This window comes from Myotis davidii, unplaced genomic scaffold, assembly GCF_000327345.1.
Source record: "Myotis davidii unplaced genomic scaffold, ASM32734v1 scaffold187, whole genome shotgun sequence".
Classification (NCBI taxonomy): domain Eukaryota; kingdom Metazoa; phylum Chordata; class Mammalia; order Chiroptera; family Vespertilionidae; genus Myotis; species Myotis davidii.
The window spans coordinates 6299774-6325199 of record NW_006383018.1 but is presented as its reverse complement, the minus strand read 5'-3'; the positions used below and the strand labels follow the sequence as shown (position 1 = coordinate 6325199).

At 39.8% G+C, this 25426-nt stretch overlaps 1 protein-coding gene across 4 annotated transcripts in view; it reads right to left on the bottom strand.

The window, feature by feature from the left end:
- Positions 1-2506: 2506 nt before the first annotated feature.
- DYNC1I1 (dynein, cytoplasmic 1, intermediate chain 1) overlaps positions 2507-25426 on the bottom strand; it is a 245306-nt gene continuing 222386 nt past the window's right edge. For all 4 annotated transcript variants that reach the window (XM_006779241.1, XM_006779240.2, XM_006779242.2 and 1 more), the window contains 3 exons: positions 24809-24949; positions 20503-20628; positions 2507-3456 (listed from right to left, as the gene is read on the bottom strand). In XM_006779241.1, the coding sequence (XP_006779304.1) occupies positions 3346-3456; positions 20503-20628; positions 24809-24949 (378 nt within the window). In that variant the 3' untranslated portion in view covers positions 2507-3345. The remainder of the gene's footprint in view (positions 3457-20502; positions 20629-24808; positions 24950-25426) is intronic.

Here is a 25426-nt window from a genome sequence, read left to right as displayed (position 1 = left end):
ATGATTCCTGGGCCAGAGGCCTCAGGCCTGGGCGGGGGCCAGATCCAATGATCGGGGGGAGATGGGGATCCCCTGTCCAAGCCTGACACCTCTGGCGGAGGCATCAGGCCTGGGCAAGGGGCCGATCAGGAGATCGGAGGGTGATGGGGGTCTACGCCTCTGGCTGAGGCATCAGGCCTGGGCTGGGGGCAGAACCAGTGATGGGGGGAAATGAGGGTCCCCTGCCCAGACCTGACACCTTTGTCAGAGGGTCAGGCCTGGGCAAGGGGCCGATCCTGCGATTGGAGGGTGATGGGGGCCAACGCCTGAGGGCTCCCAGTATGTGAGAGGGGGCAGACTGGGCTGAGGGACACCCCCCCTCCACCCAGTGCACGAATTTCATGCACCGGGCCCCTAGTATATATATAAAGCTCTCCCTGGTGGCAATCGCACACATGTGTTTCGATCTGTCATTGTCAATCATGAATTTAGTTGACACTTCTATTATAGAGAAAGGGCAAATAGTGATATTAAAATATTTCTTCTAATTAATTTCCTTTGAATGTGCACAAATTCATGCACTGGGCCACTAGAAGGATATAAGATCAGAGAGAAAGAGAGTCAAATCATATAGTTCCCATGAGCCACCATAAGGACTTTGACTTTTACTCCCAAAGCCATTTGATGTGTTTTGAGCTGAGGAGTTCAGTGTTGTAATAGCATCTTCATTCAAGTGGCTATATTGTAAAGAGTCTGAAGAGATAGGTTAAAGGTCAAATCAGGGAGATAAATTAAGAGGTTATTCTAAGAACTCATGAGAAAGATGGTGATGGCTTGGGTTAGGGTGGTAATATCTATATGCACTTACTTCTCCTTCTACACAGAGTAGATGATTAAGTACACAACTCACAGCTCTATTGCAGTCGTGGGCAAATTATGGCCCACGGGCCGGATCCGGCTCATTTGAAATGAATAAAACTGAAAAAAAAAGACTGTACCCTTTTATGTAATGATGTTTACTTTGAATTTATATTAGTTCACACAAACACTTCATCCATGCTTTTGTTTTGGCCCTCCGGTCCAGTTTAAGAACCCATTGTGGCCCTCGAGTCAAAAAGTTTGCCCACCCCTGGTCTATTGGACAGTTCTTCCCTCTTTATTATCTTTCAAGGTCACCCTTGATAATGTAGTTGTCACCCATCTTCAATTTTCACCCACAAACTGAACCAACCCAGAGGTCAACTAAGCTCTGACCTTTTCCTTTTTCTTCAGCTGATCTAACAGAACCCCCTCTGCACATGTGACCACATGGGCACAGGAAAGGGGTGTTGGTAAAATTCCATTGGGTGACATAGGGCTTCTGAGCTCCTTGCTTATGCAGCTTACTCATGCCTTGTGGTCCTACTCAGCTATAGATCTGGATGCACCATTTCCATCTAACAAGGGATTTTTGTCCAACTTGGCTGACAGGACTCAACTTATACTGGGCTGTTTGGATGTCTGAAATCTTTATATCCCATGGTGAAAAGTTGTGTTTCTATTAGGACCCAGTAACATGCCAGAAGCCCTTTCTGAAAAGTCAGGTAATTCTTTGCTTGAGGTGGCAAGGCCTTCTTCTCTCTCCATGGGCCACCGTTGTCATTTCCCTACTGGGGCTTGCCGTAAGTTCCATACCACATCTTTTCCCACCATGGACACTCCAACCCATGAACGTGTATAAACTCTTGTCATTACTACTAGTGTCTCTGGCCTTTGCACTTTCACTCTTCACTCATTGAATCATGTAGCGTTTGGTCTATAATAGCAACTCTTGGGTCACTGATTTGTTCTCAGTCCTTTAGTGTATGCTTGAAAAAAAATCCCCCCCCCCACCAGTGCTTTTTATTAAATTGCTTTTAAACCTATTTAAGACACTCACATATAATCTTTAAATTTTTATTTTCTGTTTACAAAGAATTCCAATATCTATATGGGATGGGGCACTTGGAGAAAATTATATTATTTAAAAAATGTTTTAAATCTCATAATTTAAGGAATCCCTACCAACAAAGGACCATGGAAATTCTCTTCCTGAAAAGCTGATTTCAAATGTTTTTCATGACTCAACCACTATTTATTTTAATTCTCTCTAGGCATGAAATGGCTTTTTGGAAAAAAAATTTCATTAAAGTTGTTTATAGACATATTTCCTAGTCCAATAGCCTTAAACATATTTTTCTGGTGTGAATAAAAATGAAAAATAATGAAATGTGTAGCGCATTTGGTACGTGTGCATCTTAACTGGTTTTTCTTACTCTTTTGGGCTGGTGCTCTGGTGAAGAGATAAGGGAGAGCTTTCCAACAAACCACCCACATTCCCTCATAAAAATGAGGCCGGTCTTGGTTTCGGCCCAGCCAGGTTGGCTGCCTGTAATTCATTATCAATCTTTCTCAGAGCCCTATCACATCTCCCCCACTCCCTTGTCACAGCAGAACTCTAATCAGGCCTTTTCCCCTCAAGCGAAGGATTTCTCCATGCTGGCTCAGACCTGGTTTGGAACATTTTATTGGCAATACCGGTGTCATATTCAGGAACCACAGACTTTTTGTCAGACTGGATTAGCTTGAACGACAAGTATCAATAGTCAACCACATTTGAAATATTGTTCCAGTACCTAGGAATAATAGGCATTAAAATTCATTCTGTTCACTGCAACAAACCTCTAAAGATTTCATGTCCTCAGTGGAACCGGCATACTGTAATTGTTATTTGGAACTTAATGTAACCTCAACAGCAGTGGAGACAATACAGTCCTCTCATTACGCACATGCTCTAGGATCGTTTATTTTAATGCTTTCAAATAAATATGTTCCATGCAGCACACCACAATAAATAAGGAGCAGCAACGTTCTTCTAGTAAATCCATTCACAACGTGAGTCACCATGTAAAACACCACATCGCAAGTCTTTGGCCCTGTACCATATCATGGAGCACACCACATCTGCACCTAATCATATCTGGCTTCATATGGATTTAATAGGACTATGCCAGAAGTGCATGTAAGCACAAATTTAACCAGAGGTTTCCAGCTATTAAATACAGCTACTAAGTAGTTAAAAGGCAACAACTAAACCCGTAAAGGCCCCCCCTCCCAGCCCCCGCCCTTATTTTTGAGGCAGAAATATAAAGATAAAAATGCTCTAGTGAATTTCAGGTTAGTGGAGCCAGGGTGAGATACATTTAGAGCCAAGCTGGCACAATACGGCACCCAAAATGTCACGGCAACACTGATACTGAATGGACACAGGTCACGGTGGGATGGATGACTGTAGAGGCTGAGCTCTGAAAGGCGGAGGTGGGGCTGGGGTGGGGTGGCTCACTTCCCCTAGGCAGACAGCTCCACGGCGCCTTCCTCCTCGCTGTCAGCTCTGTTAGCACGGATCTCCACGAGGGTCCTGGCAAATCGGGTCCATTCATCGTTGTGGGGCACTGCAAGCTGCAAAGCAAATGAATGGGAAATGGTGAACGAGATGTCGTTATGCCTAAAAGCCTTGAAGCCGGCATGACTGCTGTTCCTGAAGCTGGTGTTTCCCTCAGAAGGTAAAGGAAACCAGATCTTCATTCTTCTTCCTTGAATCAGTTAGATTCCCTGAAGGGTTGCTCTGAAACCGGCACCATAAGGGCGCACTGTCATGTCACTCTCGGAAGCAAGATCACTCATGGAATTTAAAAAACTTTAACAAGTTGTGTGAACTATACTATTACGTGTAACAGACACGTTAAAGCACCTTCGGTGATGGAAAATTCATCATAAGCAAATCAGACTTACAGTGGACACAGCAAATAAAATCTGCCATATTGATTAGGATTTTGAAATAACGGTGGCACTGTCTTTCTAAGTCAATGCTATGGATCCTTCTTTTAAAAGTGTCAAGGCCAGGCCAGCATAGCTCAGTGGTTGATCGTAGGCCTGTGAACCAGGAGGTCACTGTTTGATTCCTGGTCAGGGCACATGGCTGGGTTTTTGGGCTCAATCCTCAGTAGGGGGCATGCAGGAGGCAGCCAATCAATGATGCTCTCTCATCAATGTTTCTCTCTCTCTCTCCCCCTCTCCCTCTCCCTTCCTCTCTGAAATAAATGAAAATATATTCTTAAAAAATGAAAGTATTGTTAATGTGCCAATATACATGACAAAAGTCTAGCTACAAATACAAAGAAATCTTACTACTATGAAAAAATGCTTTGGCTTTTCCAGCAAGATCTTATATGATACCTATGAATAATAGTAATAGTAGCTAAAATTTACCAAAAATTCTGTTCACAGTACTTCATATGTATTAACTCATTCCTCACAACAATCCTATTTTGGGTAATATTAGGGTTTCATTTTACAGAAGGAATCGAGGAACAGAAAAAAATCGCCCTACCAAGCTTGCAAAGCTAGCAATATCAAAGCCAAGATCGTCTGGTTCTAGTATTTACAGCCTAAGCTAGTATGCTACACTCATTCACTAAAAAAATGGGACTTAAAAAATTTCCCAAAGAATATATTCTTCTGTGCACAATTTAGTGAAGAGACAATCACCCCCACCCAATATGAATTACATGCAGAAATTTTCGTTAGCTGATTTAAAGGATAACAATTTTTCTGCATAACATCCAAAAATGAATTGCTTAAAGAAACCAGACAAGTGATTGGAACAGAAAAGAGAATTATTTGAAACTGAGAAGCAGGGTCAAGTAGACATCTCAATGGTTTTCAGATAGAATAAAATTGATTTAGAGTGTAGAGCCATTTTCTTGGAGGATTACTCTATAAAATGGTATAATCCATCTCTATAGGCACTAGTGCTACATGCACTAGTGCTATACACATTTGCTATAAACATTAATAACATGTTCATATTAATAAATATACATTACCTTAAACTCTAAATGAGGCAGCAAATAAATCTAAGCTTAGAGGCCACTTCACAGCTGAAAAACTACCCACTATATAGAACCAAACAATTAGAACTTTAAACTTTTATTAGAGGGGATGAGAGTCTCAGATACTATCACTATCTGTCCAAGACAACTAAAGAGAGTGGATCACCATTCGACAAAGTATGTCCTTCAATTAATGTTCTAGTACTATTTTCTCGTCAATTTTAGAAAATATTTCACTGGGGATATGAGGCCCATACAACAAATGATACAAAAGAGCTAACAAAAAACAAAAGCTGGATAGGGTTGGTATCATATTTATATGAGATACTAGGTCCATTTCTTTCCTCTCTTCCAACTCTTGACCAAGTCTTCCGAAAGAACCACACACCAAAAGCCCAAAAAGAGACAAAATCTAATCATGATAATGTATTTATAACTTTTTTTTCATATAAGGAGTATATTGTTCATAAAGATCAATATGCTCTGGGAGTTTGGCTCCTAAACAACACTGGATTATTGGTACATTCGTACAAATTTAAGTTAACATATGACGCCATATGTAATGTTTTATTGATATCAATATCTAGAAACTATATACCAAAATAAGACAATAGGTAAATATGTTTACACAATTTCATGTGGTAGTAATGGCAAGACTGTTAAGAAATGACACTAATAAAAATTATGAAACATTAAGGTTAGGATATGAGCTCAGATACAGTTAGGGACAGAATTGAGTATCACTTATGACATATAGAGTTGCACATCTAACTTTTCAAAAATAAATTTTATTAAATTTAAATGTTTCTCATAAACAAACGAAAATACCCTACAATGGAACTACATTTGACCTTCTCCATGGGGGTGGAAATAGTAGTACTATTATACTAATACTTGTCCTTAAAGATACAGGTTATCCCTCATAAAAGGTTTCATAGTATTCTAACATATCCTGTCCTCCTTTTGATTTGTGAAGGTTTCACTTAGTTTGGGAAAATATTAGAAGTTTGTTTTTTCAAAACTCTGTTCTTTCAAATATTTCCTCTCCAGAAGATCATAAAAAACACAGAAATGCTAGTTTGCTTCAGTTCACACAAAAATTCTAGAGTTGAGCACAGATGCTTCCAGAGACTTAAATTGACCTACCTTATCCTATTATATGTTTTCATCTAGTTGACTATAAAAATAACCCAAGATGATTGTAATGTTAGATTTAGAAGGTGAACTGTAGACGGCCCCATTTTTAGAATTAAGTATCACCATCAGGAAGCATTTTAAGTATAATCTTAGCTTGAATGTGTGAATTCGTACTCACAGGCTGTTTCCACACCCAAAGTAATAATTTGGGCATTTGAATTCCTTGTGTGGAAGACCAAACAGGTGTCCTAACAAACAAGACCCCTGTACATTTTACAGCTCTGGCTGGAAAACAGCCTCTGTCTGGACAACAACGTCCTTCTTACCATTGGCGGTGCCTGGCTCTTCTTGCCTGGTCCTCTCTGAGTAGAAATTGCTAGAAAGGAGTCTCACCAGCATCAATGCATCTGGGACTTTCTCTAGGTGACTTTTAATAAGACCTCAATCATTAAGTAAGAAAAATATTTGCTCATGTTTTTTAGTTAAAGAAAAACTCTGCCCCATATCCTTCTAACCAGTATGCAACGTCATTCCATCAGCAAGGAATGAGCACCAACTATCTGCCAGGCACTATGCCAAGAACTGAAGACACAGCAGCGAATCATTTTGCCATATGACGACTATGAAATACAGATAAAAATTAATGTATTATGTTTTCTGAGGTCAAAATGTGTGAATACCGGCATAGGATTTTTTTTTTAAACTTAATGACATTCAAAATATGAAGTGGTTAAAATTTACCCTTACCATGACAATTGCAACATTTCCTGGTATGTGTTATGTGTCAAGCAAGTAGCAGGAAACGAATGGCATGGTAATGACATGGCTTTAGCATCTTCAAATTTCTATCAAGGCATTAAAAGCTAAATCTAGAGCATTGCTATGGCTTTTTCTCCTAAAAATAATAGTTTAAAATAATTTTCAAAGAATTTGTATTTGTGATAGGAAAAATATTCACCTGTGTCTAATGGTGATGATTAATTTAAATCAATTAAAAAGTCTTTGGGAAGCACAGTGAAGAAAATAGCCCATAGTCAGACCATGAGAAAGAACTCATAAAGATTGTCCAGTATTGTACCGAGTCAGAGTGGGTCTGGAAATGTTTTCCTCCTTCAGATTCATTGGCCAAAGCCCACATCCTAGGTCAGGGTGACTCAGATTTTCCCTCTGCTTCAGATATGGCCGGTTCACTCCCAGCCCTGTTAGGTGACTGTTTTCTAAAATGTGGCTAAATGTATAAAGCACATGTATGCCCAAAACACTCAGGCCTCTGATGCCTGAGATAAGAAAATCTTAGCTCTAAGAGTGACCACCTTTTATAGATATGATATGACCCTATTTTTACAGCCAAGACCAAAAAGGTAGTTTCTGAGGTAGCAATTTGGCCTAAGGAGGAGGTAAAATGAACCTCAGCTTTGAACAGGAGACTTAAGTCCTGCTCTCATCTTGGTTACTGGCAATGGCTAGGCACTTAACCTCTCATTGCCTGAATTGTAAAATGGGATGATGATGTCCAACCCATTTATCAACAGAGATGCGGAGAGGATGAGAACGGTAATCTATGGGGGGAAAATGCCATCAGTTCAACACAGAATACTCATACACTCTTTTTCTCTAAACCATGACTCAGATCGAACAGGTTCTTAAAAATGATATGTAAGTGAACGTTACCAATTCCATAACATTTATGTGGTTTGGTTTTTGTGTTCTTTCAGAAGTAATTCTGCTATTTGTGATGGGAGGACTTTAAGGAACAGCTCAGGGACCTCTCTCTAACAGGCAGGAAATAGAAGTACAGGATGCTGAAGGATTTGCTAAGGACAACAGAAGTTTCCCACGTTGTTCTGGTCGTGTGGCGCAATCAGAAACCTCGCCCTTTTAAGAAATGCCAGCATACGAGGCCGGAAGGGCAGGCAGGCAGGTCATGTGTGTTTTGAATCACCTGCTAAAAGATTCTAAAGATTATTTTGAATGTTCTAAGATTCTTGGGAGATGAAAGGTGATCTTAATAAAATGCAAAAGTTGTAGAGAAATCATGAAAATAGAACATTTTAGTCCCTCTCTGCCTCACCACTTCTGAGGCTGTATCATGGATCTGTCCTCTCCCCTCTGCCTGAGTGGCCTGAAAGGTTCCTCTGGACCCTGACACACCCTGTCCCTAAACAGCTCATCAGCTAAGCATGGGGTGTCTTGCCTGAACTTCTGGTGCATGTCAAGGGAGGCACAGGCTGCAGCATAACTCGATTTGGAGAACGGAGGCAGATCATGCGTTCTGTCCCAGCTGCCACTCATTTGCTGTGTGACCTTAGGAAATGTGTTTTAACATCTCTGATCTCCAATTTCATTTGTGAGAAAAGACTTTTGAGACCCAGCTCCTAGGACTGTTGCGAATAGTAAGCATGACCAAAAAACAACAACAACAACAAAAAAGAGCGTAGCACAGTCCTTGGCACAGTATAAACCCTGAATAAATGATGCTGGTTTTCCTTCTTAGTGCTTATTTCCCTCTCCTCCATTTTGTTCTTTTTCCTTTTGTTTTTGCTTCCTTCCCTCTTTTTATTCTTTCATTTTCTACTTTTCACCTATATAGAGCTGTATTTTTAGAAGTATTCTTTATATTCTATCATATTTGATTCCTTTAAAACCCACCTAACTCATTTCCTAAATAGTCACACTTTTAATAATAGTTAAGTTCCAGGAGCTCGGCCTGGGGAAGAGTTTCATTCCGTTCACAAGACAAATTCTGTTGGAGTACTTTTCATTGCTTATTTCAAAAATCAAACTTAAAGCCACTATTCTCTGTAAATATGCACAGATGTACACACACACACACACGTTTTTTTTTTATTTTTAAAATAGGACTAACACAGCTTTAGCTAGCTATTTCCTTGTTACAGCACTTTCTGCAGTGGGCTTCTACATTTTTAGCTCAAGTCGGAAGGCCTTGTAACCACCGGACCTGCTGTTATAAAAATCAAATGACTTTTTATAACCAGGGTTACACACACAAATATCATTCATGTGTCCCCTTTTATAAGCACCCGGCTAACCATTCTGAACAGTCCTCAGTCAAGCCTCCCTCATTTGTTAGTAATTTTAAAGGGTTTATAGTACCTAGCAACTGATTTTAAATAGCCGCCTTATCTGCACTCGCTCCTACCAGCCCAATGCTGTATTTTCTTAAGGTTAAAAATATGTGTCTCAGGCATTGCTTAGCACAAGAGTAGGTTAATTAAAAAAATATTTTTTTATAATTAAGACAGAAAAATATTCCGTAATTTCTGTTTGGTTTCTTGGATATATTACACATGGCAAACAAATTAAAGTGAGTAGGACTCTAGGCTTCAGGATAAATATCCATGGGTGTGCGGTTCATCAGCATCTTTGTAATCTTTCAATTACATGGAGTCATTAAAAAAAATGTCTGGGGCGATTAAGTTAACCATGGATTCTGAGCAGATACACAACAATTCATCTCCTGCAGTACCCTAAATATTAAAGTCTTCTGTTAAAAAGATAGCTTACAAATTACCTTTTCACTTTAATACACATTGATTTTTTTGTTTGGTTTGGTTAGTGCATTTACAGAAACCAAGGAAGCGAATGCAGGCTTCCACAGAACCACTGCTAAACCCCTTTAAGCTCTAAAGGCTTTTTTAAAAGTACAACTATTAATGGCACCCCGATTCAGGAGATTGTGGAGTGACTGGTATACAAACACACGTTTGTGTTCGGAGGAAGCCTATACTTTTTAGGGCAATTCCCTTTGCCACACACACAGATGGAAGCAAAGTGGGAGGTAATACGCAATGAAACAGCCGCTGGAACGACCAAGCATGCTCGCTTCACATAAATACAGCTCCACTGTATTTAACTCTTGGAGAGTCTAGCATCACTGGTAACAATGGATGAAACCACGGACCAAAATTCCAAGCCAGAATGCAGTACACAGGGGGCGCAAATACACTACAGTGTTCTACCACAAAAAGATACACTGTGTGGTAACTTAGCATTTACAGCAGTTTAGAGGACTCCAGAAAGTAGAAGTTACAGTAATCTCCATCCTGTAGCATCTGCTATTAACCAGTCAGTGGGTTAAAATTTCTGTGAAATTCAGCAGCAAGCTAACCTATGGTAGTCTGATGATATCCGACTATATTTGGTTAAGAAAGAATTTCTTTTATCTGAAGATACCATCTAAGGGAGTCCTCATCCACCCATGAAGCTTGCGATCTCTGTGCCTAGGATCCCTTCCTTGTATTTTTAAATGAGTGGTTAACTTTTATAGCATGTTTGTTAGAACAACACTTTTAAAAAATCCATTACCACCCAATTAAGGAAAGAAATAAAGGTAGGACATAAAGGTCAAAAGTAAATAGTAACAAATATGGGTCTATATCACTTTCAATAAGCCAGCAAACATCAAAGGAAATACTTAATTTTTAAACACTATACTCAAAAACACAACAACAAACCCCTAAAGACATTCTTCATGTTAAAATTTAGTGTTACAGGAAGCATGACAAAAATTCAGAAGTTTTTACCTGTGAAGGAAAAAAATAAATCACACAGCTGGAGAAGAAAGAGTCAACTCACTAAGCTTTAAAGATGACCTTGTTCACATTTGTATAAAATCTTATCACCCTCCTTTCTTCAGAAATCTCTTAAGCATTATTTTTTTCTATTATTTGTAACAATCTATTTCTCTGTCCAAAAGATGGGAAGAATGCTAACAACATTGGCTGATGGGCAATAATGGAAAATAAACTTTTTAAACTTCAATTACCACTCTTTTTCCATAACAGAAAAGACCAAGGAGTGACAGGAAAATGAGAAAGTGTGTGCTACTCAAGCCCGATCTGTCATATTAGCTGACTAAACATATATCCCTCCTCTTCGTGATATTTATTAACTATAGGTTTTATAGTAAATTCCTAGCAACCACTGCATCAAGCAGTTTTGACAAAGAGAAGGCTTATTGATAAACACCGTAAAAACATTTACCAAGGTGATAAAAGAAATGTCATTCCCTCCTACTGAATGTTTGGGCAGAAAAGAGGTATTTTTATAATGTAGCTTTACCATATCTATAGTGTCCAAAAAAAGCACAATGAAAAGGAAGCATTTTTCCAGTGGTTTGATAACTATTTGAATCAACTGTTAGGCTTTCATTACACTAGTGGCCAATTGCTCACTTTTACAAGCACAGGACGGGGGAGGGACTGGGACAGCGATGGGGAGGAAAGACAAATATGCTTTTCTGAATGTATTTTCTATATACCCTTTCTGTGCAAATATAGTTCAAGGGATTATTTTTTCCTGTCCATTAATCTATAGCCAGTGTGGACGCTGTATTCTGAATGCTTCACACAACTAAGCTTTCCCTTAACCTTCAACTTTCGCATGTAAAACTTTCAATCACCCAACTATTTATTGACTGCCTGTTACTCGTATGAGCCAGGCACTGTGCTAGACCAGGATCGGGTACTGAAATAGACAATTGTAAGTATCTACTTTGTGTACTGAGGAATGCGATTAACCCAAGGAAGTCTGCCAAAGTGATTCGGTCCCTCTAAGTCAGCGGTTCTCAACCTGTGGGTCGCGACCCCTTTGGGGGTCGAATGACCCTTTCACAGGGGTGGCCTAAGACCATCCTGCATATCAGATATTTACCTTACGATTCATAACAATAGCAACATTATAGTTATGAAGCAGCAATGAAAATAATTTTATGGTTGGGTCACAACATGAGGAACTAAATTTAAAGGGCCAGAAGGTTGAGAACCACTGCTTAAGTCAACAGGTTGGCTGTTTTTTTAGGACCCCAGAAGATGTTCACTTGTTATCTAAGACTCCTTAATGCTAAGACAAATAAACATAAAAGATTTCATCTTCATGTTGAAAAACTGTTGGCTAGCCGTGAGGAGACGGATCTTAGGGAATGAACCACAGATCAGTTTCATTTGCCAGCCAGAAAATAGTGCAAAATTTCTCTATAATGTTCAGCATTGAGTTTACTGAAATGATAAATAATTCATGTTTTCAAATGTAAAAGATGTCCTGGTACCTGACATTCTCAAAACTTTGTGCAGACCTTCCTTGAAATTAGAATGTAACGATTCATTCACTTCCACATTTTGCAAGTCCAACCTATATGGTATATAAATATTACACATACACATGCCTAAGCAGATATTTGATTTCTTATTATATTTTGGATATGCCAATAAGAGCACACACACTCATGGAAGAAACCCGTAACTCTCCATTTCTATTCAGGTCAGTGTTCATCGACTCACAGATGACTGGAGCCACTTCATGCTCGGCTGATCCAAGCTGTGATTTGAGGCTACTGTTCTAAGCAGTAATTTTTCAAGATAAAATTTAGCAGTTTTCGAATTCTAAAACTAAACACACTTTTGTCAGCCATAAAAAAAATTAACACTATAATTAGTGACTGCTTCAAAATCCAAACTGCTATTGAAGATGACAGTTTGAAACCACAGAAGAATCATAAAAGATGATTAATTATACAAACTGGCACTTGTTTCTGAAGGTTTATGTTCATAGGCCACTTGCCACCAAAATGGAAATATATGAAGTTCATTGACTATTGCAAATTACTACACACATATTAATTTGGTTTTCATAAAATTAAATATTAGGGTTTTCTTTTCATTGAACCAACTATTCCATAATACATAAAAGTCATAAGCATTTTCTTATCAATTAAGAAAAAAAGTGCCTTGAAAAGATATTAATCCTCTAAATCTATTTTCATAAACTAATGTTACCTGAATAAGCACACTATTTATATAATAATTAGTTTAATCATGGTCTTTTACATATATAATTATCAAAATGAAAGCCATTGCTACTACATTCACTATAAGATGAATAATTATAACATCAACTGGAATAGTGCTTTTTCTTTTCTTTTTAAATTAAGCACTTTTCCAAGAAGAAATCAAGTTAATACTAAAATGACAATCATACATTTTAACTAAATTATTTTATTTCAAATATGTATAATTTATTGTGGCAAGAAAATGAATATATTATTTCAAAGTGGCTTATTTTATAATTATATTTATTAGCACCCCAAATCTGCCCATACAAATATGCCGTTGTGCTTTTTGACTTAACTGCACAGTGTTGTGGCTATGACAATAAAAATTCAGGCAAAACCTGAAAAGTGCAGTTGAGAATTGCGATGCTTAGTTTCTCGGTCACTACATATCTAGATATCAGCAGAGCTAAGTATGTGCATTTTCGGTTTTTATCTCGGCATCTGGTATGATGGAATAGTTTATGCCAAAGACTTCTTTAGCATGGAGGGAACATCAAAAGCAGTGTTTCTCATCAGCTAAAGAAAAAATATTTCTTCATTTGAAGAACAAGCTAGTACTGCAAAGACCTTCAAGCATCTTGCAACTCATGGCCACACTCCCTTAATGAGAAACACAAGTGTTTGGGGTGATTCTAACTGGACTTAGGAAAGCTGAGCCCAGCCCCACTCCCTACTTCCGGAGGCTGCCGGAGCGCAGGCAGGCTATCGGGTTCGTCAGCAGCGGTGGTAATGGCCTTCATAAAGCACAATCATCAGACGGACTGATTTCATATGAAATCATTCTTTTTCATTAAGGGACTCTTACTTGAATTAACCACGAAATCTCAGTTGAACTTCATATTTTGTGTCCCCTGCTCCCCCTTCCCCATGGAGGGGGTTGTTTATATTCAGGGCACCAACTTCTTGTGGAAAATTGATGAAGGCCCTGTCCTACTCGAGGCAGTTCCACAAAGCAAACAATGATTGCTTAAGTGTAATCCACTTAAAACCATAAACATATTGTATTTGTTTTATGTCACTCAAATCCCGTTTAACTCCCAGCCCTTCCAGTTTCTCAGATGCGACCAGAGCAAAACTCCATTTAAAGTGCAAAGAGGAAGGGCTCCCCGAATCTTTGATTGTTATTCTAGCTGGCTATGAAAACCGGGAGGCACTTTGTAATGGTCCTTGTACATGATACCTTGACCGTCATTCCAAACTGTATTACCTAGGTCGTCTTTCCTGGTGGGATTCATAATAGATTCTTCATTCTAAGTATTCACTTCAGCTTTAAAATATATTTAAATGAACACTGAAGTCACGCTTTACGTTTCCAGCAGTTATATTTGATCTCTCCTATTCACCTGCATTTTTCCTGTTTAAGAATTTTTCAAGGACCTTTTAACATACTAACAAGTGTCAAATGTATTCCCCCCCCCCCCCCCCCAAATAGTCCTATCAAACAAGGTGTCTGAAATGTTGCCAAAGTTCAGGGTTTAGACATAAAGACGAACGCACGTTTTCTTAGGTAATGAGTGAGGGGGATACCACACAAACAAAGCCAGGGCCAGAAGATCTGTTCAACTCTCAAATTACAGATTTCAAGTTGCCATTTTATTTTCCAAATTCTTCTTTCAGCCGAACCCGCGTTTGGAATTTTATCACTTGACTGCGGCAGAAATATAACCAGGGATAGGAAACTTCTACGTGTTTTTCACAAGTGAACACATCTTCCCTGGAAGAGGTTAATGGAAAACGAAATAAAAGGAGGTGGGAGATAAACTGGGTCTTTTAACACTGGAGCTGCAAACAGCTCTCTAACTAATTCAGATAAGCAGCAAACACCGTGGTGAGGGGATATTCATGACAGCCGCGTCTGCGTGACAGCACCCAAGCATTCGTGGTGGCAACGGGCTTTCTCTAAAACACATCTGCAAGGACGACAGGTAGAGAGGCCGGCTATCAATCATCGGCACACGCGAATCATTCCATCCTCGCTGGCCCATGTGCTGTGAAAACCAGCTCCACAGATGTGGCAAAGCTTGCTATTCAGTCAAGGAGCCATGGCAGTGAGTAATTTTTATGCTTCATTCTTTAGAATATGTGTTCACACATCATTAAAAAAATTCAACCATGATTAACAGCTCTCTGCGAGTGGATTCTGAAGCAAAATACTCTCAACATTTTCAGGTCATATTTGCAGTTAATTTATGACTTGCTATCTTACCCGCGTCTCAATTAATTGAATGGAAGCATACAGCTCCAAAACAAACAGGCTGCAATTCCATAGTCTGGAGAGAAAAAGCCTCAAAACTTATTCAAGAGCTCGGCTCAGTTTTTGGTGTGTTTTTTATTTTATTTTAAATCTTAGAAAATTTAAATGGTGCCTGCAACCACTGTCCATGGAAGTAACTTTCAAGATGCACAAATAGAATAAAATTATAGCCAAATCATTCTAGGGGTCGTCACTGTCGTTCATTGATTTCACATAACTTCCATTTATGCTAATGGAATTAAGCACCTGCTCTGCAAAGAAAATAGACCCCTATCTGTGAAAATAAGTGTGTACAGTGTATTTTCCAGATACAACGCTGAAATCAAACAACCGAAAACGCGTGCTATATAAACAAAGCATCATGTGGCCTACCTGAAAACACTGCTGTTTTATAGTTTACCTCCTGCGTCATAGGCCCGGAGATATTATTTGTGCCTTTGCCATTCCAATGTAACAAAAAGGGGGGGGGGGAGGCGGGGCAGGGGAGATGGACAAACTCAATCTGATGATTTCAGTGAGCTCTGTTTCAGATACGCAATCCTCTGTTTACCCCTTCAGAAGTTCATGATAAATTTTATTAGTAAATGTGGATTCCAGCCACTGTTCTCTGCCATCATCTTAAAAGTCCCGGAGGATAGCTGTACATACTTGAGGAGGCATGGTCATGGGGACACTATGCAGGGACAGGAGGGGAGACAGACGGCTGTTAAGGACTGGCTGACACCAGAGTCCCTTTCGAGCACGCCTTCTAGTTGACCGTCAGGTCTCACCTGTAGGCACGTCTACCTGGACTTGAATGGCGCTGTCTCCATTGGTAGTCACAGAAGTCTCTTGTCAGGGAGTTCTTGACAATGGAGTGGATGGAGAAAGGCTGTCCCTCTCTACTCCAATAGCACTGGCAGCATAGAGACCTTCCCCCAAACTCTATAATACTCTCAGTTAAAATTACAATGTGATCAGAACAGGGTTGTGGGAAGAATCAGAATATCCAGTATGGTTTCAGCTCTATTTTTATTGGCCTCATGATGTTTATAATGTAAAGTCATTGCTATTTTTATTCAACATTTTTAAATAGTCTTAAGAAATAGGTAATAATAAGAAAAACATATGGCATGTACTACATTTAACCACATTTCTAAAGATTTCTCCTTCTTCGTAATGGTCTAGGTCAAGGCCAGAATTTGTCATTTCTGATTTGCATCATGAGTGGTATTAAAAGCAATGCTCCCATGGACATGACTGGCTACATAATGTGCAGGGCCCAGTGCAAAAATGCACATGCAGGGTGCCTCGTTAAAAATCTTCCGAACAATTGCAGGACAATGACCACAGAGGACGAACCCAAGCTCAGGGCTCCTCTAAGCACTGAGCCCACGCGACTGCACAGGCTGCACGCCAGGAAGCCAGCTTTCCTCTCGGAACATGACCTTGGCAACAGATAGCCTGTTGCCCGCTCCTTTCTCTTCGGCCTAACAGAGTTCCCAGGGGAATCAGCCGTGGGAGAATGAATGTGCCATGTCTTCCCACAGACACCTCTTCAATGTTTGAGGTCCAAGGAAAATGGATCAACAAAGTGTACTCTAAAAGCTACCATTTAGTGTTTTATACAGATTGTATTCTAAGGCTTATTTAAAAAAAGCCTTTCATCTTCTTTCCCGGAGGGTTCCACAGAACAAGGTTTTCCGTCCAAAGGCCAGCATGACCCTAGTGAGGGGTTTGTTTTTAATGGGGACCAGTGGGCCAATTTTGAATATAGATAATGGTAGCACAGTCTACTAACAATTTGATCCTCAATGCCATATTTTTTTCTCTTCCTCTTCTCTCTATATTTTTAAATCACGTCCTGCTCAAACCCCTTCCCTCTGGTCAGCCTTGCACCAGCCTTACATTTGACCTCACATTCTAAAGTTCAGGTAACTTGGAAGGTTGGGCAGGGGCTGTGGAGAGGGTGTCCTTTCCTCCCAAGCAGTTATACTCTGTTTCAGGCTCGGGGAGGAGACAGCAGTAATTACAGCAACCTCAGCATCTGCCCCTGGAGGGATCTACCACCTCTCAGAAGTGGGCTTTAGCTGAGCTCAGCTGTAGACAAGCCATCTTTCCTTTCAGTACCTGGAGCCTCTAAAGAGTTGGTCTTCAGAGATTTAGAACAGGGTATAGAGATAAACAGAGAAAAAGACTCCTTCCCTTTTTTCCCCCGGAAGTAAATATGAGGTAAATTTGTAAATACCTTACAAAAATACTGAAGAAAAACACTATAGTTAAGACAAAATTATCTTGTGAAGTCTGAGTTTTTTCTGAGCTGTAGATGGCTTTGTATAAGATCAAACAATACAGAGAAGACCCTGCAAACGTATAAGCCTACCCTGAGTTTTGGTCATTCAGAGAAGGGCTAGAAGATTATAAAATTACCTACTCTCAATAAAGTAGTATATCCCCCCCACACCCACCCCCCGCCCCTCTGGTAGTGAATTTGTAGGGATAAACAACCCTACAAATTGTTTGGCCTATTATATGTCACAGAGATTTTTCTATAGCCTGTCTAGACTCCAGACAATAGGCGAGACTGGCCTATCGTTGCAGACATTTCTACAGTCTGTAATATCACTTAGAAAAGTAAGGGCAATAATACAAAAATGAAAACCAGCCTGACCTGCCGGTACGATGGTAGAAATACAAGTCTAACAACACTTTACAATTTGGAAATGATGGTAGGAACCTAGCAAGAAGTTTGAGCAGCCACATATCAGCCAAAGCAACTTTTGCAAAATCATTTATATGCCCCAGATGAGGCATATTCAAGTAATTCTGTCCACAAAGTATAAAATCACTTTCATCACAGAAAATTCTGTATATGTCTTGTGTTTTCTTATTGCATAGAGAGATAGTGTGTGTGTGTGTGTGTATGTGTATATATTACATATAACATATAAAACCACAAATATATGTATATTTATAATATTTGTGGTCAACATACAGACTTTTAAAAAGGCCTGTCTCTGAATAAACTAGGTTGTTAAACTAGTCTGTTTTTCAGCTCTCTTGGATAAAATAATGTTGCATATAATCTTACAAGAATTAAGGGACATTATGTATAAGCAAGGGAGGTGGAGAAAGGTTTTTTTTTTTTTTAGTTTCACCTATTTCCTTCCACTGCGTCTCTGAGCATCTCTCCCACAATTACATTTGTTATAAATAAAGGAAAGAAAGAGAGATGGAGAAAAAAAAAGAAACCTTGCTTGTTTCTTTATATTTTCCTTCTATGCTAGCTTTTACATTTTTCAGTAAGGAGCTGATGAAGAGTACTTGTTTTTGTTGTTGTTTAATTTATTGTAATGACGACCCAATCAAAAGATGCACTGAGTGTAAAGAATACCCGTTGAAGAAAATATTGCTGGAAAACTATCGGCAATATTTTCGATGCAGAGGGTATTCGCCCTCCCAAAGACTCCAAACTGCGTCAGTGCTCACCAGACCATTTGCATCTTCGACTCGGGGGATAAATATTAACAGCCTTTGGTGCTGCTGGAATGACTCAGCTTGTGGAATCAGGAGCAATTAGGGGGGTGTCTAATGAAACAGAAAAAAGCAATAAAATCGAGAGGTCCTTCCAGTTCGTTTATGTAGAGTGGTACCTCCCAAATAGAAAACTCCTATTTCTAAAGTCATTCCATTTTTGTCTCTGGGTGAATTTTTAAAAATTCCCCAAACAACCTCATTTAGTTTTTGTTTCAACACAACCAGCTCTACGCTATAGCAGTTTGTAATATGTCATCAACAGTTGCTCTGCAGAACCATGTAGGATTGCTGACATTACAGGATGCTGATTGATGAAGCCATGCAGAACCCTTCTCAGGGTGATCAGCTAAGCCCATCATCTACCAGGCATCACAGGGCACTTCCCAGGTTAACACCCGTGTGCATACAGATGTGGTGTATTCCCCCAGGGGGATGCAAATGTTAGATTCACAGGATGCCAAAATAGCATCACACAACATTCTTATATTGTTTTGCTTGAAAGTTCAATATTTTCTGTCTTAAGGAAAACATTCTTTAACCTCATCGGAAATGAAGGTTTTTGTCAACACTTTCTTCTAGAATAAAAATAAACAGATATGCTTCGGTACAACTGATTGATAATGTGATATTAAATATAGTCTAATGCTTCAAGGAGATTTTATTGAAATAAAAGATGTAGTTTTTTTTGTATCATGATCTTCAATAATACTTAATATACAGGGTGGGCAAAAGTAGGATTACAGTTGTTCCTATGGAAAATAATACAATAATTAGTAATAATAATAATAATAATAATACAAGAATAAATCCCATGTTTTACGTACTCACAATTGTAAACCTACTTTTGCCCCACCCTGTATCATGTAACAAGACATACCAGACCCCTAGCTGGTTTGGCTCAGTGGATAGAGGGTAGTCCTGTGGACTGAAGGGTCCTGGGTTTGATTCCGGTCAAGGGCACATGCCCAGGTTGTGGGCTCGATTCCCAGTGGGGAGGCATGCAGGAGGCAGCCAATCAGGGATTTTCTCTCATCATTGATGTTTTGCTCTCTCTCTCCCTCTCCCTTCCTCTCTGAAATCAATAAAAGTATATTAAAAAATAGAGATGCCAGAGAGGTCTATCTTTCATGTAATAACTTTGAATACCATAAAAACGGTACACAATTCTGATTCACCTCAGCCTTTTAATTAAAGAGTAATAGTTTTTGTTTTAACAAAACACATCAACTAAAACTTGACTTGATTCAACGGCAGCATGATGAATTTGGCAAACTTACAGTGACATGAAGTTGGTGGGAAGTGCATGCTTCGCCCCAGGGCAGCTGGGAATTCAGCAGTGCTCTGTAGGGAACATGGGTCATTCCCTATGTGTCCCGCAGTGGAGAGAGGAGGCCAAATTAGGCCCCAAGGAAGTCTCGCCAAACTCCCACTGAAGTCAATGGAAATTTGCAAACGCACTTAAGAGGGCTCTTGTGGTCCACAAGGTCTTGTTAATAATTTCACTAGGTCTTTAAACGAGATACAGTGGGTCCTTGACTTACGAGTGTCCCGACTAACGAGTTTTTCGAGATATGAGCCGTCTCTCTCAGCCAATTTTTTGCTTTGAGTTGTGAGCTAAAATTCGGGTTACGAGCCAGCTTCAGATACCCCACTGCTAGTTGGCGCAGTGAACGTCACAGTGAACGCCACAACATCAGCCCAGCATCACGTGTCTCACTCATTCACTTTATGATTTGACATACGAGTGATTTGCGGTACGAGCTCCATCACAGAACGAATTAAACTCGTAAGTCAAGGCCCCACTGTATAGAAGTAAAAAAAAAATAATAAAAAAAAAAATATATATAAATATGTACCTCTCCAACATCGTAGATCCAAATACGGCCTTCGGAGTCCCCGACAGCAACTTCTTTGCCAGCTTGAGCCCAACGAACACGGTTTAGGGCAGACGCCCCCTCAATGGCCACACTGGCTGTTGGAACCTGCCAAAGAGGTTAGGAAAGAATCTCTGAATATGAATTTAAATATATGTTTAACTGAATGAGTCACCACTGCCTTCATGGGCCTGAAGTAATATACGTCCCCTGCAGAAGTAAAAGGATTCATTGTTCTTGGTACATCAGATGCTCCACTGTACTAAGGGGCACAGGGGAGATGCTTTAATGGAAAACGAAAAGAGGGAGAGTCTTTTTCCACAATCAATGGGCAGCGAGTGACATAAATATGCCTTCAGATTATGCAGGGGTACATCCAACGTCCAAACCAACACAACAGCTCCATGTGATAATACTTCACCACCAGGTCCAGATTTATGGATGAACTGAGAGAGATTTCAGGATTTACCAGGATTAAGGATACTCTAAAATGCATGAGGGAGGGTGTTTGGTGGAATCAAAGTCATAGTAATATGAGTCTCTAGGGGAAAAATATGTACTGACCCCTCAAAACCTCATCAGGGAGCGGATGATCAGAAGAAGAAAAAGTAAGCAGGTGAAAAACTTCAAAACCTCAAATTCTTTTCTTTTTTTCTTACCGCCCCCGCCCCCCTTCTGTTTGCCCTCCTCCTGGCAGCCCTGGATATAGGAAGTGCTCATACCTTTGGACATGTCCCCAAGGTGACAACCTGATAGAATGGAGGCAGCACCTACTGGTAGAAAAGGTCTTATAGTTCCTCTAATACACACCTGAGATCTGACCACGTTGATAACTGAAACAACAATAACTATTAAAGGGAACCGAGAGTGCCGATGGAACCTGAAGTACTTGTTACAGGAAACTTAGCATTTGAAAAAATAATTTCAGTGGGCCTGCCCCTTGTCCATCATCAGTTGTATAAACTCCTGTCTTTAAGGTTGAAGGTTTACTCACATACAGCACAGATGCCAAAAGAACCTTCTACACTGAATCTACAAGAATGTTGAATAAGAAATGACAACGGGCCATTAAAAAATCAGAAAGGTAAACGCTAAGACAAAAATTGGAGAGAAAAAAACTGTAGTGAAAAGAGGGCCACCGAGCTCATCTCACTGCTGTCTCAGACCTGCGTCTCATACACACGCCTGGGTAGGAGGGAGACGACGTGCACTCTGTCTTGGCGCTCCTGGCTCTCTGTGATTCCAGGAATTGGAACCACCTGTTTATATGTGATTATTGACCCAATACCTATCTTTAAAATAGCAATAAAAACTCCATCATATGTAAGAATCCATGTTTAAACTTAATCTTGAGATCAATAAACGTTCTTTTACCCGCTTAAATCACTGCATGTCAAATTATGAGCAAAACTGTAAACAAAAGTCCCCAGCTCATTTTTTCCTTAGAATACACAATTTCTACAATAAAGGTACCTGCTGTGCAAGCTGGAGCCTGAATTTGTAACCAAACCTTTCCAAGGCCAAAACAACGTGAATTTAGATGGGCTGTAATTCTGTCGATATATTTTATTATTAGTGTGCTACTCAGAAGACAACTCAGAGATCCAGCTAGAGTTTTCAGAATTCCATAATGTGGAGAAATCAAACAGGATGATACTTTATCTAATCCTATTCAATATCAGATTTTAAAAAATGAACACTTTCAACAATAGAATAAAAATGTTAATCTTAATGAGTACGATAAAAAAATGAATCACTCTGAAAAAACTGATCTTTTGATACATTTTAAATTATGCCTAATACATTTTAAATAATTTTATATTTATGTGGAATTAAGTAATACAGCAAAGTGAATCAATTAATATCCTAACCATTTAACAATACCTTCTTTTCATAGATATTATAAGTGGTAAAAAATGGCCATCACACCCTATAATACGAGCTAGTAAATTATCGAATGCATGAAGGAGATGACTAAATATATTTTATTAGCCTGACCGGTAACAGCCTTTCAAAAGTTGATGAAACTATAATAAAAATAATCCTTTTATTGCCTCTGTCTTTCTTACTCTTGTATTTCAGTTTCACAGATATTTTCCCATTTTTTGAGGCTCAATCATTTTAATTGCAAAGACAGGATCTATACAGCATCAATTACTATGTTGTGCAGAGGTAGGTGAGTATAAACTATCCTTGCATAGGAGCAGTTGGGACAACTTGGTTTAAAAGCACAGTGCTTTGAATAACAGCTAAACAAAAAACAAATCTAATTCCTAATCTCACAAATATTTGAAAAATCTCGTTCAACTTGATAGAAGGCAAAACTAATTTGAGGGTTTTCAAAAAAGCGTTCAGTTCATTACTGGATTTTAATCAGACTTATATATCGACTATTACTGTGAAAGCAGAATTACGTTTACCACAAAACTAAACGGTTCGCATGCTCAGTAATGATTTTGTAAAATATTTAGCTATAACACCTTTATGTGGTTGTCTCTTGATACCTAGAGGAAAAAAAACGGGGGGGTGGGGTGGGGGGGAATGACTTCTGGCAATGTTGAGACATTCATTTCATTTTACCTAAAAAGCTGATTAAAAACAAAACAGTAAAATAAGAATTATTAAGGAGTTTAGAGAACACTCACTCCCATTGCACTGTAGCTGGGTTTTACCTAAATGTCACCTCTACTAAGTCTGATGGGGGGGCGGGGGGAGGGTCTCCCTCAGTCAATCTGGAAAACCTGTGTTTTTTTGGTTGCTTTAAGTGAATGAGTTTATTTTAGCAGACAGAGGCAACATGGGGTAAAAAACTTTGGGAAACTGTTTGTAATAACATCTTTCTATTAAAAGCAATAATGTTATAACATTTCCAAATCCCAAATAATGGGCATTGTATGTACTCAGGCCTTTAGATTATTTTCAAAGATGCTTTATTACATAACCCCTATGCTTGTCACATGCATAGCTCTTATGGTCCCAAGGAAAAGTAGACCCAAATGGAAATATTTTAAAAAGATAACAATTTGGCATCAGTTATAGGTTGGTATATAATCTTGCAAGATACAATGGCTCAATAGTAACACCTGAAGGATATTTCCCTGCCCCCTCCCACAAAAAACGCGAGGGAGTCTGCTCCTCCTCGTATCCTCCAGCTGTAGGCTTTCTAATTAAAAAGGCTGAGCTGTTTCCTGCTCAAAACACTTCAAAAGAGCTTTCTCTAGTTCTCCACTTGACATATAGTTTGCAACACTTGTTCCTCTTACCTGTCCATTCTTATTTATGGAGAGCTTCCCTGAATCAGAGACCAGGGAATGATGGAGACCATTGTATTTCATTAAATTGAAAGACATTTAATATTCATATATATTTGTAAAAACCCACATAACCAAATGAGCACCTCAATAATTTTGAGTAGAAAAAAGGGGGGAAAATCACATAGCATACTTTTAAAAACACTATATATATATATATATATATATATATATATATATATATATATATATATATATATATATATATATAGTTTAATTTTTTAAAAAGAATATTTCCTTAGTGTCAATTGTGTTTTTAAAAATTGGCTATTTTTTCACCTGTGAAGTATTCTAAATGTGACGTTAAAATTGCACTTCTAAAAAAAACATTGGGTTTAACACACGTTCAGAGTTAGAAACTATTGTGGAAAGTCTGCCTGTGAGGTGAACATCTTAGACAAGGATTGTTTACCTTGTAAAAAATTAAGTGGAGGCTGGATCTGGATCTGAGCATAAACAGCCAACAGAACCACCTCTTGTGAATTCAAAACAGGAATTGTACAAATAGCGAAAACTGACGAATCGCCCTTTCAAAAGCCCAATCTAAAGTCAGTGTCCAACAAACAAACAAACAAGCAAACAAAAAGCCAGCGTCCACAAACGCTTTCTTTTCCAAATGTTTGCCAACAGAGTTATTTCGGCCCCGCTCTGAGCTATGCCTGTGTGTTCCTTCCCTTCGGGGAAACGCGTGAACAAGTACCGTTTTGCTCTTTGCAAAAAAAGGGTCGCCAATTGTCCAGCATCTGCCACGGTTTAGGGATGAAGTGAGATTAAATGATTTTTGGCAATGCATCTGCCAATTCCCTCCAGAGCTGTCCAGAACAGGGGCCGGCAGCCCAGCTGCAATAGGAGGGTCTGTCCAAAAAAGGCCGGTTTTTTTGCAGAGAGAGGGATAGGGGGGTGGGGGGGGAGACGGAGAGAGGCCGACTGCGCCCCCTCCCAACCCTCCCGGCCCGGGCGCCTGCGCCGCCGCTCACCTCGGTGTCATTGTTGAGGTTCCAGAGGTCCAAGCGCCCCATCCCGTCCACGCAGGCAAAGAGCGCGGGATGCACGGGGGACCACATGACATCGTACACATAGTCTGCGTTGTCTTCAAAGGAGTAGAGCGGCTTGTTGTGCTGTAAAGCAGAGAGACCGTGAAGACTTTGTGGCGCTGCTGCCGCCTCGGGCTGTCTAGCGAGCCTAATTAAAAACTTTGCACATTCACCAAGTGTCATAAAACTTCCCGAGATGAAAGTCCTCACGAAGGTGAACCGCAGCTTTAATGTGACTACAACTGTCCAGTGGCATAAATAAATGCCGGGAGGGAGGGGGGTTGCTCTTAAGGGGCTGGGGGCTGGGACACGCCAGGGGTGGCGGGGGGAGGGCGGTTGCAGGCTTCATCGTCAGAGACATTCCAGGCAGGTGGACGGGGCTGCCCATTAGCTCGGAATTCTGGCCGGGTTACGTTCTGCAAGCGGCTCCGAGCCCCCAGTTGTGGTCCTCCTGCGGGGATCCGACCTGCGGGGATGCTCAGCAAACCCCCGGCGGTCCCGGTGGCCCCGAACCCTGTACACCGAAGGCAATGCCTGCCACCTCGTGGTCATTGCCTGCAG